This window comes from Lithobates pipiens, unplaced genomic scaffold (genome assembly GCF_037356315.1).
Source record: "Lithobates pipiens isolate NorthernLeopardFrog02 unplaced genomic scaffold, aLitPip1_a1.2 Scaffold_1, whole genome shotgun sequence".
Lineage (NCBI taxonomy): Eukaryota > Metazoa > Chordata > Amphibia > Anura > Ranidae > Lithobates > Lithobates pipiens.
Window position 1 is genome coordinate 172,002,293 of NW_027507685.1, and position 19,319 is coordinate 172,021,611.

The window sequence follows — 19,319 nt, forward strand, 5'->3', positions numbered from 1 at the left end:
AGTCCGCGGGTCCCGCGACCGGACTCACGGGGGTCCCGACCAGCGCGGGAGCGCGCCGCCGGCGGCGCGCTCCCGATGGCACGGCGGCAACGAATATTGGACGTACATGTACGCCAATATGCCTGCCCGTGCCATGCTGTCGACGTACATCGTCGTGCGCTGGTCGGGAAGTGGTTAAAGTACATTTCTATTTTGGATTTAAACAGAACATGATTATTCATTCTGGGTTGTCATTTGAGTTTACCTTCTATATACAGTTGTGCTCATAAGTTTACACACCCTGGCAGAATTTATGATTTCTTGGCCATTTTTCAGAGAATATGAATGATAATACAAAAATTTTTTCTTTCACTCATGGTTTTGTTTGGCTGAAGCCATTTATTATCAATTAACTGTGCTTACTCTTTTACATCATAATGAGAACAGAAACTACCCAAAAGTTTACACACCTCAGTTCTTAATACCGTGTATTGCCCCCTTTAACATCAATGACAGCTTGAAGTCTTTTGTGGTATTTGTGGATGAAGCTCTTTATCTTCTCAGATGATAAAGCTGCCCATTCCTCTTGGCAAAAAGCCTCCAGTTCCTGTAAATTCTTGGGCTGTGTTGCATGAACTGCACGTTTGAGATCTCCCCGGAGTGGCTCAATGATATTGAGGTCAGGAGACTGAGATGGCCACTCCAGAACCTTCACTTTATTCTGCTGTAGGCAATGACAGGTCAACTTGGCCTTGTGTTTTGGATCATTGTCATATTGGAATGTCCAAGTACGTCCCATGCGCAGCTTCCTGGCTGATGAATGCAAATGTTGCTCCAGTATTTATTGATAACATACTGCATTTGTCTTGTCATCAATTGTGACCAAATTTCTTGTGCCTTTGTAGCTCTCACATCCCCAAAACATCAGCGATCCACCTCCGTGTTTCACAGTAGGAATGGTGTACCTTTCATCATAGGCCTTGTTGACTTCTCTCCAAATGTAGTGTTGATGGTTGTGGCCAAAAAGCAACATTTTGGTCTCATCACTCCAAATGACTTTGTGCCAGAAGGTTTGAGGCTCCTCTCTGTGCTGTTTGGCGTATTGTAAGCGGGATACTTTGTGGCATTTGCGTAGTAATGGCTTCCTTCTGGCGACTCGACCATGCAGCCCATCTTTCTTCAAGTGCCTCCTTATTGTGCATCTTGAAACAGCCACACCACATGTTTTCAGAGAGTCCTGTATTTCATCTGAAGTTATTTGTGGGTTTTTCTTTGCATCCCAAACAAATTTCCTGGCAGTTGTGGCTGAAATCTTAGTTGGTCTACCTTACCGTGGTTTTTTTTTTTAACAGAACCCCTCATTTTCCACTTCTCAATTAGAGTTTGAACAGTGCTGATTGGCATTCTCAATTCCTTGGATATCTTTTTATATCCCTTTCCTGTTTTATACAGTTCAACTACCTTTTCCTGCAGATCCTTTGAAAATTATTTTGCTTTCCCCATGACTCAGAATCCAGAAATGTCAGTGCAGCACTGGATGAAAGATGCAAGGGTCTGTCAGGAGTCCAGAAACTCATTGACCTTTTATAAACACATTCAAACCCATTTGTGTCAACTTGTATGCATGTTATCAGGCCAAAATCATCAGGGTATGTAAACTTAACTTTTGATAAGGATCATTTGGGTAGTTTCTGTTGTCATTATGTTTTAAAAAAGAGTAAGCACAGTTCATTGATAATAAATGGCTTCAGAAAAGTTTTTGTGTTATTCATATCCTCAGAAAAATTGCCAAGAAATCATAAATGCTGCCAGGGTATGTAAACTTATGAGCAAAACTTATATACTGAAATGCTTATGGAACCTTGCTGACAGTCTATTCATCTGTCAGGGATGATCGCCCCTTTCATCTCTTGTTTATTGTGTTAACATTACATTTTTGTCTATGTATGTATATAAAACTTTACGAAAGAAGAAAAAAAAAAAAAAGCAGAACTTGCTTTGAAACCTCTCTTTTTTAACAACACAGACAGGTTCTCTCTGTGTTACCATGGGTGTCTGGAAGTTCACTTTCTAATTAAATGGCAAAACCATATAATACAATCTTAGAACGTGAATATAATCCATGTTAAAAAAAACTCAGTGTTAAAGAGCTATAAGTTGGGGTGAGGTATAACTATGTTTACCTCTGTTTTCTTGCATGTTTAGAGATGGTCTCCCAGCATACCACTACCAAAATAGTTGTCAGCCCCAAACAGATGATATTTTGATGCCTGCAGAACAGAGTTCTGGGGGATGACATTTGTGGCATTACAAATGAGGATGTCTGAATCGGGCAAAGGTGGTAACTGTAGTGAAAACATAATTACACTTACCTCACACTGACCTACAGACTTTTACAAAGGCAGTTGTACTTTTAAAGTATACTGCTTAAGTCATGTTATCACACAGCCTAAAAATACTTTATTACAACAGAACAGCAATCTGTCAGGCAGTGACACGAACACACAACATTATGGACAGTCTGCATTGGCAGTAAAAATGGCTTTTAGCATGAAGTTGGCTGATACATCCATCTTATAGAAGTATTACCCAACTTATGTTCAATGGTTCAATATAGAAAAATGTAAAATAATGCATTTGGGTGGCAAAAATATGAATGCAATCTATACGCTGGGGGGGGGGGGGGGGGGGGGGGGAGAAGCTCTGGGGGAATTTGGTATGGAAAAGGACCTGGGGGTCCTAGTAGATGATAGGCTCAGCAATGGCATGCAATGCCAAGCTGCTGCTAACAAAGCAAACAGATTATTGGCATGCATTAACCACTTGAGCTCCCGAACCATCTTGCTGGCCAAACACCAGAGCACGTTTTGTGATTCGGCACTGCGTCACTTTAACTGACAATTGCGCGGTCGTGCAACGTGGCTCCCAAACAAAATTGACATCCTTTTTTTCCCACAAATAGATCTTTCTTTTGGTGGTATTTGATCACCCCTGCAGTTTTATTTTTTGCGCTCTAAACAAAAAAAAGTGACAATTTTGAAAAAAATTCATAATTTTTTACATTTTGCTATAATATCCCACAAAAATATATATAAAAAATGTTTTCCCTCAGTTTAGGCAGATACGTATTCTTCTACATATTTTTGGTAAAAAAAAAAAATCGAAATAAGTGTTTATTGGTTTGCGCAAACATTATAGCATTTACAAAACAAGTGATAGTTTTATGGCATTTTCACCAATAATTTTATTTTTACCTGTAACGGTGGTGATCAGCGATTTTTATCATGAGTGCGACATTATGGCGGACACATCGGACATTTTTGACACATTTCTGGGACCATTGGCATTTATACAGCGATTAGTGCTATACAAATGCACCAATTCCTGTGTAAATGACACTGACAGTGAAGGGGTTAACCTCTAGGGGGCAATGTAGGGGTTAAGTATGTCCTGGGGAGTGATTCTAACTGTGGGGGGGGGTTGCGTGGCTACATGACTCCTGATCACAGGGAGCAGAGATCAGTAACACTGTCAGGCAGAGCGTTTTTCCTCTCCGCGAAACCCACGACCTGACTCACGGAGCTTGCTGCACGTGCCTGCATGTGCCCTTCTGCCGCAGTATATCTGCATGAGGTGATCGGGAAGCGGTTAAAGTGGATGTAAACCCTCACATATATCCAGTGATGTGAACAGCCTCAGATAATACACAGAGATTGAACAAATCACCCTACATAAGTTTTACATCTATGTCTGCTGTCTTCATATTTATATATTCTTTAGGACGTGCACAACGTGTTACAGATTTTTATCTTCCTGTTCAGCCCTAGGAGTGAATTACTGGGATACAGCCAAGACAGCTGATTGGAGGGAAGGCCACATTGGCAAAGGAAGGAATGTGCAAAGCTCTGATGTGAATAGTGCAGCACTATGCTAATCTAATTTATAGCAACCACACAAACTTCTGTCTGCTTTTATCTCCATGTTGGAGAGCTATGAGAAGAAACACAGGGAGATAGTGCTTTGGAGGAAGGTAAGAAAACACTACAGATATATGTGTCCAGCTCAAATTTCATGAATTGGGTTTACATCCACTTTAACCACTTCAGCCCCGGAAGGATTTATCCCCTTAATGACCAGGCCATTTTTTGCAATACGGCCCTGCGTCGCTTTAACTATTGCACGGTCGCTCGACGTTGTACAAAAACTAAATTTATGTTCTTTTTTTCCCCACAAATAGAGATTTATTTCGGTGGAATTAGATCACCTCTGCGGTTTTTATTTTGTGCGCTATAAACAAAAATAAAAGAGTGCAAATTAAAAAAAAAAAAAATATTTTTTTACTTTCCGCTATAATAAACATCCCCCCAAAAAAAAATTCTTCCACAGTTTAGGCCAATATGTATGCTTCTACATATGTTTGGTTAAAAAAATAAAATAAAAAAAATAAATGCAATAAGCGTATATTGATTGGTTTGCGCAAAAGTTATTGCATCTACAAACTATGGGATTTATGGCATTATTATTATTATTTTTTACTAGTAATGGCAGTGATCATCGATTTTTAGCAGGACTGTGGCGGACAGATTGGACAATTTTTTGGGACCACTGACATTTATACAGCGATCAGTACTATAAAAAGGAGTTAACACAAGGGGGCAATCAAGCAGATAAGTGTGTCCTAGGGAGGTGTTTCTAACTGTGCAGGGAGGGACTGACTGGGAGTACAGAGAGATTGCTGTTCCTGATCACTGGGAACAGACTATAACACTGTACTCCCGACAGAACAGGAACCTGATTTGTTTTACATTGGCCGTTCTGCCTCTCTGTGGAGCAATCGCAGGTGGCAGGGGAACATCGCAGCCGCAGGCCACGCACATGAGCTCCAGAGCCATGGGCTCCCGCTGTATCTATTACATACAGCGATTCATGCAGTAGAAAAAATTACAACTTCAAAAAACTTGTTATGCCTCCTAATAAATACCCTGGACTGTCTACTTTCCAAAAAGAGGTAATATTGGTGATATCTGTACTGTCCTGACATTTTCAGGCCTCAAGAAATGAGATTGGCCTTCAATACATCAGGATTGATCGATTCTCAGATATATCCCATAGTTTGTGAATTCTATAACTTTCCTACAGACTTAATAATATACACCGATTTGGGTTTTTTCAGCACAGAAATGGAGCAGAATAGATTTTGGCCTTAATGTATCAAGAACAATTTTTATAACAAAGAAAAAACAGGATTTTTTGTACTCACCGTAAAATCCTTTTCTCTGTAATTCACCGACCGACACAGCTCCTCTCTGTACAAAGTGGGTTTGTTAGCCTGCCACTAGGAGAAACTAGGCAAAATTGTAACACAATACACAGAATTGTCAGTTCCGCCCGGGGGGGGGGGGGGGGCGGACCCTGTGCTAACAACCCTCCCTGCTGCCACAGCAGCTACAGTACGTCAACAAGCAGTATAACATAGAGAAAATAAGGGGTGGGTGCTGTGTTGGTCAGTGAATTACAGAGAAAAGGATTTTACGGTGAGTACAAAAAATCCTGTTTTCTCTTATATTCACCGACCGACACAGCTCATCTCTGTACAAAGTGGGACGTCCCCAAACAGTGCCAAACAAGGGGTGGGAAGAACAGCATAAAAACTTCATCCACCATGGCAAGTGGGAACTAGTGAAACTTTACCCACAAAAACAACAGTGCGTGGAAAACCCACCACAAAAATCAGGGTACCCTCAACCGGAGTAATTACCCAAAACCGTTTCAAACTGCGGAAGTAATGCAACAGTGTACTTAGCATAACAGTACTGTGTTTTTACTGAAAAAACTGAAAAAAAGGCCATTTGCATATTCCAACACAACTACACTGCAAGACTTTGCGGCCAAAACAGGCATCAGCCGATGCACCGACATCTACCTTGTAAAACTTGGTAAACGCGTGGACAGGCGACCAGGTCGCCGCCTTACACACCTGAGCGACAGACGCTTGGTGTTGGAAGGCCCAAGACGTGCCAATTGCCCTTGTGGATTGGGCCGTGACTAAAAAGGGGACCACCTTCCCCTTCAAAGCCTAGGCTTGTACAACAATCTGTCTGATCCACCTAGAAATGGTGGTCGACGAAACCGCCATGCCTTTTTTTGGACCAGCCACCGAGACAAACAGCGAGTCTGACTTCCGAAAAGGAGCAGTGACAGACAAATACAACTTCAGAGCCCGAAGCACGTCCAAAGCGTGAAGGGCCACCTCCTTAGGGTACTAAGGTACCACAATGTCCTCATTGATATGAAAAGCCGATACTACCTTTGGTAGAAAAGACGGTTGCAGACGCAACACCATCTTATCCTTGTGGATAACCAGATAGGGCGACTTGCAAGACAAGGCCACCAGCTCCGAAATCCTCCTGGCCGATGTGATGGCCACAAGAAAAACTACTTTCTGAGAAAGAGTCAACAGGGGAATCTCCTGGATATTTTCAAACGGCGGTTTCTGAAGCGCCGACAACACCAGGTTCAAATCCCAGGGGGGTAACGGTGGACGCACTGGAAGGACTACATGACGAACCCCCTGAACAAAGGTACTCACCAGCGAGCGAGATGCCAGGGGCCGCTGAAAAAGGACAGCCAAAGCCGAAATTTGCCCTTTAATGGTGCTTACGGAGCGTCTGCCACCAGGCGCACCAGATCCACGTACCTAGGATGCTGAGGCCAATATGGAGCAACCAATATCACCGGGATCCCTTCGGCTTCCACTCTGCGAAGCAGACGTGGTAATAGTTTTAGCGGAGGAAAGGCATATATCAGCTGGTACTGATTCCACGGAGCCACCAGCGCGTCTCACGCATCTGCCCACGGATCTCTTGTCCTGGAGACGAATCTTGGGAAGTTCCGATTGAGACGGGAGGCCAGAAGATCCACATCTGGTGTGCCCCACCTCAGGCACAGTAACCTGAACACCTCCGGATGCAACTCCCATTCTCCTGGGTTCAGCATCTGGCGACTCAAATAGTCCGCCTGCCAGTTCTCCATTCTGGGAATGTAAATGGCTGACAGGGCCCGGTACGTGTCGCTCTGCCCACCGAAGTATGTGAGCGACCTCCCGAGCTGCAGCTGAGCTTCTTATCCCCCCTTGGTGATTGACATATGCCACCGCGGTGGTGTTGTATGACTGGATCCTGATCGGACGTCCTTTTAGTCTTATGGACCAAGTGGAGAGGCACAGCTTGATCGATCTCAATTCGAGCAGACTGATCGGCAACCTGGATTCTTACGCCGACCAGAGACCCTGAGCCTACTGAACGCCCATCACTCCACCCCAGCCGGATAGGCTGGCGTCCGTTGTAATCACCGTCCATCGTAGAGGTAGGAATGACTTTCCTGACTGAATCACCAGGGATCTCAGCCACCATATCAGGGAGTCTCTGACTGACTGGCTCACCTGGATCGAACGATCCAGGGACAATGGAGATTTGTCGCATTTTGACAAAATCTCTTTCTGCAAGACTCTGGTGTGGAACTGAGCATACAGCATGGCCTCGAAGGTGGCCACCATGAGCCCCAGGACTCGCATGCAAAAGCGAAGCGACGACCGCGGTTTTATTGCGGACCTGAGAGTCTGCACTTTGTCTGAAGGGAGAAAGACTCTCCCTTCCTTGGAGTCCAGCAGCAAGCCTAGCTACTCCAGGCGCTGGGTCGGTACAACCACCGACTTCTTTAGGTTCAAAAGCCATCCAAATTCTTGCAAAGTCTGCATTGTGATCGCAACATCCTCTTCTAACTCTGAGGCGGAAGATGCTCTCAGGAGGAGATCGTCTAGATATCCTACGATCGCGATCCCGCGTTGTAGCAGCAATGTCAAAACTGGAGCCAATACCTCGGTAAAGACTCGGGGGGGCTGATGCCAGGCCAAAAGATAGAGCCACAAACTGATATTGGGATTCCTCAACTGCAAATCACAGAAACTTTTGATGCCGCAGACATATGGGAATGTGCAGGTACGCATCCTGCATGTCCAAAGACGCCAGGAAGTCCTCACGATGGAGTGCAGCGACTACCGAGCAAACTGATTCCATTCTGAACCTCTGCACTTTTACAAAGTGATTGAGGGCTTTTAGGTCCAAAATTGGACGTACCCCTTCCTTCTTGGGAACTACAAATAGATTCGAATAGAACCCCCGGAAGCGTTCCAAATCCGGAACTGGTACCACCACCCCGCGACTCAGCAAGTCCCTTACAGCCCCCAAGAGGGCCTCCCGGCAAGCTGGGGCTACGGGTATGCTGGAGGGGAAGAATCTTGTCTGTGGCCAAGAGAGGAACTCTATCTTGTAGCCTGAGGAAATCAAATCGCAAACCCATCGGTTGGACAGTCGGGAAGACCACCTGGCTGCAAACTCCCGAAGACGACCCCCCACCCGAGACAGGGGTGGGGGCAAACCTTCATGCGGTAACACTTTTTGTCGCAGGCTTGTGATGCCAGGGACACTTTTGTCCGTCCGTGTCCGTCCTGTCGGGCTGGGGATGCTTCGCCGAAGCCCCGGTCGGACAAAAAAGCCGCTTGTGAGTAGAAAAAGAGGGCCCTTGCCTGCAGTGTGGCTTCCTAGGCTTCCTGGCTTGTGGGAGTAGGGTACTCTTACCCCCGGTGGCATTTTTAATAATGTCATCCAATGAGGCTCCAAAGAGCCGGTCGCCAAGGAAGGGGAGATCCGTCAGGGCTTTCTTAGATGCCTGGTCAGCAGACCAGCATTTTAACCAAATCAGGCGCCGCAGTACCACAGCTGACACCGAAGCCCTGGATAATAAGGGGAGAGTATCCAGGGACGCATCACAAACGTACTTTAGGCCATGCACTAGTTGGTTCACCACACAGACAGGCGAAGCCTTCTGCTCCCCCAATTCGCGATAGGGACGTGGGAGAGAAGAGAAGGAGGTGAGGTGGCCCCTGAATCGACCTCCCAGGGAATGCCCAGCTGCTCAACCCCACCGAAGCAGGGAGAGCCGTACTGACCAGTCCTGAAGAGCTGGGAGACATTCCATCACAGACCCACTCCTGCGCAGTTACAGGGTGGCTGCTGGCCTCGGTAAACTGTGATCCACACATCAGTTGCCCGGTCATATGTATACCCCGGAGCATTGAAGCTCACCAACCACCTCTGGAGCCGAGGTATGTCGTGGCCTGCCGAGCCGTAGCTGCGACCTGCACACGCTCGATGGCTGGACTGGGGGGACTACAAGAATAACTTAACCAGCCTGTCAACCAGCCGGCAGTTGATGGAAGATCAAAGAATCATCCATCTTGCGCAAAAGCATAAGTCCTGCATCAAAAAAATGGACCAAAGGGCCCGCAGGGTTCCTAGGTCATTCTCCTTCACTAGGCAAATTAAAACTGAAGCTGCTGTGGCAGCAGGGAGGGTTGTTAGCATTTTGCCTAGTTTCTCCTAGTGGCAGGCTAACAAACCCACTTTGTACAGAGAGGAGCTGTGTCGGTCGGTGAATATAAGAGAAACTTTTTATTTTTTTCAAAATGTTCGGTCTTTTTTTGTTTATTTAGCAAAAAATAAAACACCAGTGGCGATTATATACTACCAAAATAAAACACTACTTGTGTGAACAAAATTATCAAAATTTTGTTTGGATACAGTGTAGCACGATCGCGCAATTGTTATTCAAAGTGTGAGCACTGAAAGCTGAAAATTGGCCCGGGCAGGGAGGGGGTAAAAGTGTCCTGTATTGAATTGGGCAAACATCTAGGGAAATCAAAGGGTTAAATGTGTGCCTAACCAATGTTTTTGTGTGTACTGTATGCTGCTTTCACAAAGGGATGTGCTGGATTTTATTCCTCTGCTTCGCAGGGAAAAAAAATCCAGCACATCACCACTGACAGGATGGAGCTTTGCATTGTTTACAGCCTTCTGCTGTGATGTGGGCACCCCCCTACCAGGAAGTGCCGAATATATATATATATATATATATATATATATATATATATATATATATATATATATACATATATATATATATATATATATATATGCAATTCTGCAGAGAGCAGCCACCCTGTAGCAATAAAGCTGCAATAGAGTATTTGCTGGCAACCTGAAATATATTACATTTTGGTTTTAGGTTTGAATATACATTGACAAAAAATGCCTCTCTTGTAACGAGTAAGAATACATTGCTTCCACACAGTCTAACCTGTGCCAAAGACCACCTTGTCAAGGAGCAATATGGGTGTTTTATGTAATTAGAAACCAAGCAGATCCTACAGTTTTCACTTGTAACTCTTTTACCTGCCAAAGACATTTTACTTCTGTTCCTCCAATTCTAAGATTTTTTTTTACCGCTCTGCCACACACCACAGCCCTGTCTGACAAGGGACGGGGGCCTGATTATTTGTGGCTTCGGTTTTCATTTCACTTATTCAGGCCATAGATGATACGATTTTCTTTCCTGCAAGCAAAATCACTTGATTCCCTCATCAAGATAGTTAGTGTTGTTGGAGGAATCCCTCCTGCAAAGCGTGTGGGGTCCTCCCCACTGGGAGAACACCGTGATTAGTGCTAGCGGCAACAGCTTCAACATGCTGGTTGTACTCACGCCGATCAATAGATTGACTTGGGTACAATCAGCCTGCCCATATATGGTTCGAATCTCACTGGGTCCCTGCTGAATGGCCAAGCTTTATGGGTCTTGACCCCTGACCATGAAAGGAAGGACAGCCCACTGATCCTCCTCCCTAGCACAAGAAAATTACAGCACAACTGATCTTCTCCTGGTTCAAATTCCTCCATCTCCTAATCCAAACTCTTCTGTACAGAGGGGGACTGCAAGAGGCTGACACTAAGGCAGGCCCACGCATGGTGCAAATTTCTTTCCTGCAACCACGGCTTGCAGGGAAGGAATTTGCATTATTCCCCCTATCAACACAGATAGTGCTGACAGGGGATTCCCTCCTGCACTGTCTGCTCCCGCAGGGGGAACCCAGTGATTATCACTAGTGGCTATAGCAGCCGCTAACGAAAATCGAAAGAGAATCTGGCAGGCTGGTTGAAACCACACTGATCAACCAATCAACTTGGTACAATCAGCCTTGCCCAAAAACGGTTTGGATCTTGGCCGGTTCCTGCTCAACTGGCCGAGATTCGAACTGTGTAAGGCCAGCCTAAGTCATATCGCAGTACTTACACTGCTGTCATTTAAACAAAAAATAATAATGCATTAAATGATGTATAAAACTGCATCAATTTATGTCTATTTATATGTGTCTTTCATATTTGATCATTTGAAGGTCTACACATACCCTTTCATGGGGTGAACTCTACTACTAATAAAGACTAGTGCAAACTGGAATGATCTGTATAGTCTGTGCATTCTATAAAGACTTTTCGATTTCTTACCTGACCATCACAAAGATCGATTAAAGGTGCTTTTTCCCTTCCTGCTCGGTTCAGCTTGCTCTGGAACAGCTTCCCATCAAAGTAAATCCATGGACAGCAGTGCTCCCAAGGAACAGGCTGGCCGCAGGCATCGTTGGCGAATAGTGCAGTATCCACTCCACTCATGAAGAGCGCTGCCAGCTGCACACCTCGAGCATCCAGTTTCTCAATCTGGCCAGTGAAAACAAGTCAAGGATTCATAAGGCCACTCACACAATATATTTGTAGCACAATCTTTAACATAGAAGATATTATAAAAGTAAAACTCTACAAAGTGACTCTACCTTGAGCTCCTGTAGCTGGTCGGGCTCATAAAGTTGTGCAGATACAGCCTGTGCTAGAAATGAATCCAACTCATGCCTAAATAATATTCTCCCTCCAGGCCACTGCATCATATACCTGCAAATAAAAGAACAGATTGTGACTTCTCGCCCTCCCTCAGAAAGAAGAATGGACATTTAACCTGTAGACTTGCTGACTCTTCTCACCGAAGCACACAGCACATGAGGAGGAGATGTGTGGGCACATTAGCTGGGTTCAACATGCTGGGTGTGTCTGACTTCATACAGGCCAGGAACGCTCTCATTCGGCGGTTTTTGTCTTCTACAGCTTTGCCAAGCCACAGTTTCTTCAAATTTGGACAAGTCCATTCTCTGAAGGTCAGGGCCGATACCAGCTCTGGAGTCTGAGGTGACTTCCCTTTATAGGCAGACCACTCTTTAATTATCACTGGCGGAACTACAAAGGAAAAAAAAAAAAATCACAGAGAAATTAGATTGTCGTCTTTCAATAAAGGGAGAAAAACACGTTTTGCAGTCCTCCATGTCAGTGCAGACAGCTGGTGGAATGGCCCCAATTGTCCGCATGAGATTGTATTACTTCAGATGCAATACAAGAAGATGTACGCAACTCCAACATTTTCAGGAATCTCCATACACCAATATCTGGGAAACTGTGAACATTTTCTAACGGTCAGCAGGAAAACCTTCCAGACTAAACTAATCGAAATAACCAAAATCTAGGCACATTTGAAAGCTGAATCCTTATTTTGCTTGCCAAAGAAAGTTTTTTAAAAAACATGCCAGAAAAAAGTTTGAAATACAAACCAACATTTTGATTATTAATCACTTGCCGACTGCAATACGTATATAGACGTTGTGGTTTACCGGGATTATAGCTGAAGATAGCCATAACCCCGATATTGTTTTCTCTTAAAAGTGTTTTGAGTGTCTCACGAGCCGCTGGAGCGCTATCTGAAGAGCAGGGATGGGGAGTGAAGTCGCCCCCTCCCACCACTACTTTGATCTTTTACTTTTTAAAAAGGTAAAGAGGTTTGGAGTCTTTTTGACCCCAGATCTCTTCATAAAGAGGACCCGCCATCCATATTTCTATTGCAAGGGATGTTTTAAATCCTTGTAAAAAGAATGAAAGTGATAAAAAAAAAATATATATATATATATATATATATATATATATATATATATATATATATATATAAGGTCAACTGCAAAAATAAAAAAATGATAAAGTGCCCCATCCCCCTCCATGCTCACACGCAGAAGCAAAAACATACGCAAGTCGCACCCGTATATGTGAACAGTGTTTGCACCACACATGTAAATTATTGCTGCAAACATTAGAGGGATAGCAATAATTCTAGCGCCAGACCTCCTCCGTAACTCTAAATTGGTAACCTGTAAAGGCATTTAAAACGTTGGCTATGAATATTTTTAAGCACGGTAGTTTGTTGCCATTCCACGCAATTTTAAAGAGTGACATGTAAGGTATCTATCCACTTGTAATATTATTCCTTAGGGTCTCTGCTTAAACAAAAGGGTATAATTTTTGGGGGTTAAAAGTAATTTTCTAGCAAAAAAAAACCCTGATTTAAACTTGTGAACAAAAAGTGTCAGAAAAAGCCTGGTCTTAAAGTGGTTAAATAGGTATATTAGATAGGCAATTAAGTAGGGGAAGCGACATCATTTTGGTAAACAAAAAGAATATTATGAAGTCAAGAGGAGTAACTAAACAAAAGAAAGATTACTGTGAATGTGATGGCCAAAGTTTGTTTAGCAGTACAGGAGAGCTGGTAAAATATCAAGTAAAACAGAGAAGCAGCTCCCTCTGTATGAAAAGTCTTCAATACATACAAATACCTCCATGTTTTATCCCTTTAAAAATGCTGCTGTGTATATTGTATTATCCCTTTTATATCTTGATGGATGTTTAATAAAGATTCTATGGATTTTTAACTGCATTTTGCCTTGTTGCTGGACCTTTATGTATTTTATGTGCAGACACATACCCGTTGATCTGGCAGAGATCCAGTGTGCCCATAACTTCCTGTTTGGGCCTCCGCACTGCAGGTTTTCCTTCAGATTAGGCGACCCATCAGAACTTTTAACGGAAGTGATGTTCTATCACGGCCATCTTGTTTCCCCCCCGCACTCAGCCTACAGTCTGAAGTCGCCAAGCGGACATCTTTTTACATCCACCGAAGTCTTACATTTCACACTTACTTTTACTACAAAACTGAGCTTATATCGTGAAATACAGTATTTAGAAGTCTGTGACACTGTTTTGATGTTGAATTTTAAAGTGGTAAAAAATAAGTGTGAAATGCAAGACTTTAGTGGGTGTAAAAGATGTCCGCTTGGCGACTTCAGACTGTAGGCTTACTGCAGCTGAGTGCGGGGTGTACCAAGATGGCCGTGACGGAACCTCACTTTCATTACAAGTTCTGACGGGTCGCCTAATCTGATGGAACACCTGCAGTGCTAGAACAACGGGTATGTGTCTGCACATAAAATAGATGCAAGACTTCGGTGGGTGTAAAAAGATGTCCACTTGGCAACTTCAGACTGTAGTCTTAGTGTGGGCGAGTGCAGGGTGTACCAAGATGGCCACGATGGAACGTCACTTCCATTACAAAATCTGACGGAACACAATCCCTACCAGAATAGTCTGCCCTTCCTCCTGGACTACACTTATCCCCCAACCCTTCAATCCCTTCCACATCCATATAATACTGATGCCTTAATTCCCAAGAGCCTGTCCACACAATGTGGGAATAGTTTTTTTTGGAGATTTGGGGGGCATGTCTGCACCAGTAGGAACTGACCTCCCATCAGCTGCAATACAAGAATGTTGATGTCACAGGAAGCAATAAAAGATATTTCTTGCTACAGGAAAAAGGAAAAAGATAAATAATGCTAGGACTCCTGGAGGTTTTTAGTTTCCCAATGCCATGACTTTTAGGAGTGGAGCTTACATCCCAGCATCTTCAGTTTCCAATGTTCTGATTAAGAGCACTTTCTAATGCCCCATACACACGAGCGGATTTTCAGTCTGAAAAAACTCAGATGGTTTTTCCAATGGAATTCCGCTCAAGCTTGGCTTGCATGCACACAGTCACACAAAAGTTCTCTGAATTTTCGACCACCAAGAACGTGGTGACGTACAACACTACGACGAGCCGAGAAAATGAAGTTCAGTGCTTCAGAGCATGCTTCGAATTGTTTCAGAGCAAGCGTAGGAATTTTGCGCGTCGAAATTGGTACAGATGATCTGAATTTTTGCGACCGAAAAATAGAGAACTTGCTCTCAATCTTTTGCTGGCGGGAAATCCGCCAAGCAAAAGTCCGATGGAGCATACACATGGTCGAAATTTCCGACCAAAAGCTCTCATCGGACTTTCAGATCGCGTGTACGGGCATAAGAATGAAAGCAATCAAATATCTAAATTTAGGAAGCATTTCAGGTACATTTAAATACAGAAGTGTGAATAATATGTAATTTAATAAGACTGACTTTTGTTTGGGGTTTATTGTGACATTGCATTTCTACAGTTCAAAGAGAGCCCCTCCCCAACCATGACGGTTGTCCTGTAGATTGGCAACGACAAACAATTTAAGACAACTCAGCAACTAAGCAGAAAGACTGACAGAAAAACAGACACAAATATCCTTAGGAAGATTAGGTTTCAGATAAGTCTGCTTAGAAGAACAAAAGGACTTATAGGAACTAAGAGAAAAGGAAACTAGCTGAGGACAGGAAACAAAAATTCTGTATTTTTTTGACACAACTGTTTTAATGTGCTCAGAACGGTGTAATCGCAGAATACACACAACACATAAAGAACATACCAAAACAACTACATCAATTAAAAAAAACAAAAAAACATAACAATTCCCTTACCATCCACTGGCAGACGCCTGCGCATGGCTAGCCGCTCAAGCCGCCTCTGAGTCTCAGCCAGGCTGAATAAGACTCCGTATACATATTGGCGTGCTGGGCGGAAAAGAATGGTGGCAGGGGGGAGATCAGTGTTGCATTCATCCTCTATGCACACTGGCAATTTAATCTCACCCTATGGGAAGAAGAGAAAGCCAGATAAAGGTAAGCTGTGTAGACCACCTTCAGTAACAGGACTGCCATAGACGTGCAGATTTCTCATCAGAAATTAGACAGCAAGAGATCTGCTCGTCTTCAGCCTAACAAACAATGGGACCTTCTATGGACTCCGTGTAATTATTGGAAATGAATATTATTGCTTAAAAATCAAACTTGATGCAATTAAACTGGTTGCATTGTTCACAAATATCAATTGCTTTACCTTAGTGACTGCAAAAGAAAACCTAAATATACAGTATACTCCTGAAAAGGGCTGGATTGTCCTTTATTTAATGTGCAAATTTGCACTGGTATTAATGAGAGGTGGAATATATAGTATATAGGCTATAGTAGAGGTTTTTTTTATGCTAGCATTTTGCACAGCACAAACCTTTGTGAGGACATGGTAGATGTAGGGGTACATTAGACCCCGTCGATGTCTGTGCTCTGCTACTCGTAATACTTCAGGAGCCACAGGAGGTAAAGGTGGCGTGGTGATATCCATGTGGTTTCTGGTCGCCATGGATAGCAGGGATGGAATCTGTGATTCATTTTGTCCTATATTTTGTTGGGATTCTCCAGATCCTGACTGGTGGCCCCAGTTCTGTGTCATTTTCTCTCCAGAAGATTCCTCCCAATTAGTCTTGTGCTGTCTTGCCTCTGTGACATGACTGTATGATGGAGAGTAAAGAAAAAACGTCAAATACCACCAAGCTGGGCCGCTGTTAGAAAACATGGGGCCCCATACAGCCAACCTGACAGCCCCCCCTCCCCCCCATAACACAATTTACTATGCTTCAAGGGGTTGTAAACCCACAAGGTTTTTCACCTTAACACATTCTATGCATCAGGGAGAAAAATTACCTGGGATGCAGCGGCCCCCCAGATCCCCTGTTTTACTTACCTGAACCCGGTCATTCCAGCGACAGGGATGAGCACACTAGCTCCAGCCGGTGTCTTGGGTCCTGATTGGATAGATTGATAGCAGCACAGCCATTCGCTCCTGCTGCTGTCAATGAAATCCATTGACATGGGGGGTGGGAGGGAGTCCTGCTGCTGCGTCCATTGACACAGACAGCAGGACCCCCCCCCCCCCCATGTCATTGGATTTGACAGGAGCGTGCCTGCATGAGTGCCCCGAGGGAGAGCGGCACTCGAGAAGAGGAGCCAGAAGCGACCCCAGAAGAGGATGTTCGGGGCCACTCTGTGCAAAACCAACTGCACAGAGGAGTTAAGTATGACATGTTTGTTTAAAAAATAAAATAAAACAACCTTTAGTTATGCTTTAAGTTTTGAATGAACACAAAGAATGTTTGCTACAGTCATTGTGTTCATTCAGGAAAGGAAGGGCTGGTAAATGTGGCATATTTATTGAAGCCACAGGTGAAAAGGAGAGGAGAAAAGCCGGAAGCACGGTGGAAGGGGGGGGGGATACACACACAGGAGGGCCCTGGGCAGCAACAGGAATCTTATGGTGCACAGGAAGGGTGACTGGTGGGGGGGGGGGAAGGAAATATATGGATTTGCTAAAAGATTGTGTGATTGCTAACCGGCTAAAATTATTTTTGGTGGCAGGGCCGTTTATACGTGGGTACCACCAGGCCTCCTGTTCTGGTCCCAGGCAGCTGGGTGAATCAGATGTGGGCAGGGAGAGTGATCAGCACGGGGGGGGGGGGGGGGAATAACTGGAACTGATCCCCTGTATGGCTCTCTCTGCAGCAGGTAAAAGCTGGTTGGAGGGAGAGGAGAAGATGCCAGCTTTCAGCCACTGGAGAGAGAGCCATACATGGGATCGGCTCCAGTAATCCCCCCCCCCCCCCATGCTGATCACTCTCCCTGCCCACATCTGATTCACCCAGCTGCCTGGGACCAGAACAGGAGGCCTGGTGGTACCCACGTATAAACGGCCCTGCCACCAAAAATAATTTTAGCCGGTTAGCAATCACACAATCTTTTAGCAAATCCATATATTTCCTTCACAATGGAAAGAACCTTCAAACTGGATGCAGCAAAAACCATAGCCTGTTATCGTTATAGGGGCAGCATATGCACTTGTATTCTTTATATGGTACTTTTGGTTAAGGTTGGCCATAGACACTTGGTTGCAGGAAAGAAATTCGCTAGATTCACCCATCAACACAGACAGTGCTGGTGGGGGAATCCCTTCCGCTGACAGCTTCCCCCACTGGGGGACCATAACGATTATCGCTAGCGGCTATAACAGCCACTAGTGATAATCACATGTAAAAAAATACAGCAGGGTGGCTGTACCCAAGTTGATTGATCATTCATCCTGCTCATACATTGTTCAAATCTCGGCTGGTTCCTGCTGAAAGGGCCAGTATTCGAACTGTCTATGGCCGGCTTAAGGGGAAAGGATAGTATTGTTAATTCTGCCTGAATTAAGGCCACTTTAGCTATAAGCTAAGGTACTATTATATGTGACACTCTAATTCCCCTCTATATAAAGAGGTTAAGCCAATTTCTACAGGCTTGAGATGTCTGAATAATACTGTACATTGACAAGCTTAAAGTGTTTCTAAAGGCGAAATGTTTTAATGCATTCCTTGCAGCAAAAGCGGAACTATATCCATAACAACTTGATAACAAATATTATTCTTTAGCAAGGAACAGTCTACACTAATAATTATGCCACCAAAATTGTTGTGTTCTGTAAATTGCCTCCAGCATTGCTCCTGTTTCTTCTTCCGGGTGCTGCCATTTTGCTGAAGCCCAGAGCCCCTAAACATCAGTAATTCTATAGGCTGTCAGCAGATCAGCTTCTAGTGGCTCTGATTTTCGGCACAATAACAATAAATAAAGCGCAACCGAGCATGCGCAGAGAAGGATGAGACAGTATATTCCTGGACTTTAAACAGTATAGGGTATACACTTATTTTTAATGTTTTACATAGCTAAACCTGCACAAAGGAAGGGGCCAATCTGAAGTGTTCGAAGGGGCTTACCATATTTATCGGAGTATAACACGCACCCCAATTTAAGAGGGAAGATTCAGGAAAAAAGCTTTTTTTTCAAATAATCCACTTTGAAGCAAAATAATGGTCAGTGCCAACCAATGTACCCTGATTAGTGCCCATCTGCAGCCTGATGCCCATCTGCAGCCTCTGTGCCCATCTGCAGCCTGATCTATGCCCATCCAATGCAGCCTGATGCCTATCTGCAGCCACAATGCAGCCTCTGTGCCCATCTGCAGCCTGATTTGTGCCCATCCAATGCAGCCTGATGCCTATCTGCAGCCTCACCATTTCTCATACAGTGTAGGAAATCAGGAGGGGGGCGAGCGCCGCCCGGAATCACAGAGCCGTCATCTTCTTTTTACAGTAATCGGCTCTCACACACACGTCCTGCCTCCGCCATCATCATTGGACCAGCTCCTGTGATTGACAGAACAGTGTGTGTGTGTGTGTGTGTGTGTGTGTGTGTGTGTGTGTGTGTGTGTGTGTGTGTGTGTGTGTGTGTGTGTGTGTGTGTGTGTGTGTGTGTGAGAGAGAG

At 44.3% G+C, this 19,319-nt stretch overlaps 1 protein-coding gene across 5 annotated transcripts in view; it reads right to left on the reverse strand.

Annotated features, from left to right (window-relative positions):
* Positions 1 to 19,319, reverse strand: part of FAM120C (family with sequence similarity 120 member C) — a 102,938-nt gene that overhangs the window by 19,377 nt on the left and 64,242 nt on the right. For all 5 annotated transcript variants that reach the window (XM_077478888.1, XM_077478889.1, XM_077478891.1 and 2 more), the window contains exons 8-12: positions 16,198 to 16,477; positions 15,612 to 15,783; positions 11,903 to 12,152; positions 11,699 to 11,813; positions 11,376 to 11,585 (exon numbers count right to left, since the gene is read on the reverse strand). In XM_077478888.1, the coding sequence (XP_077335014.1) occupies positions 11,376 to 11,585; positions 11,699 to 11,813; positions 11,903 to 12,152; positions 15,612 to 15,783; positions 16,198 to 16,477 (1,027 nt within the window). The remainder of the gene's footprint in view (positions 1 to 11,375; positions 11,586 to 11,698; positions 11,814 to 11,902; positions 12,153 to 15,611; positions 15,784 to 16,197; positions 16,478 to 19,319) is intronic.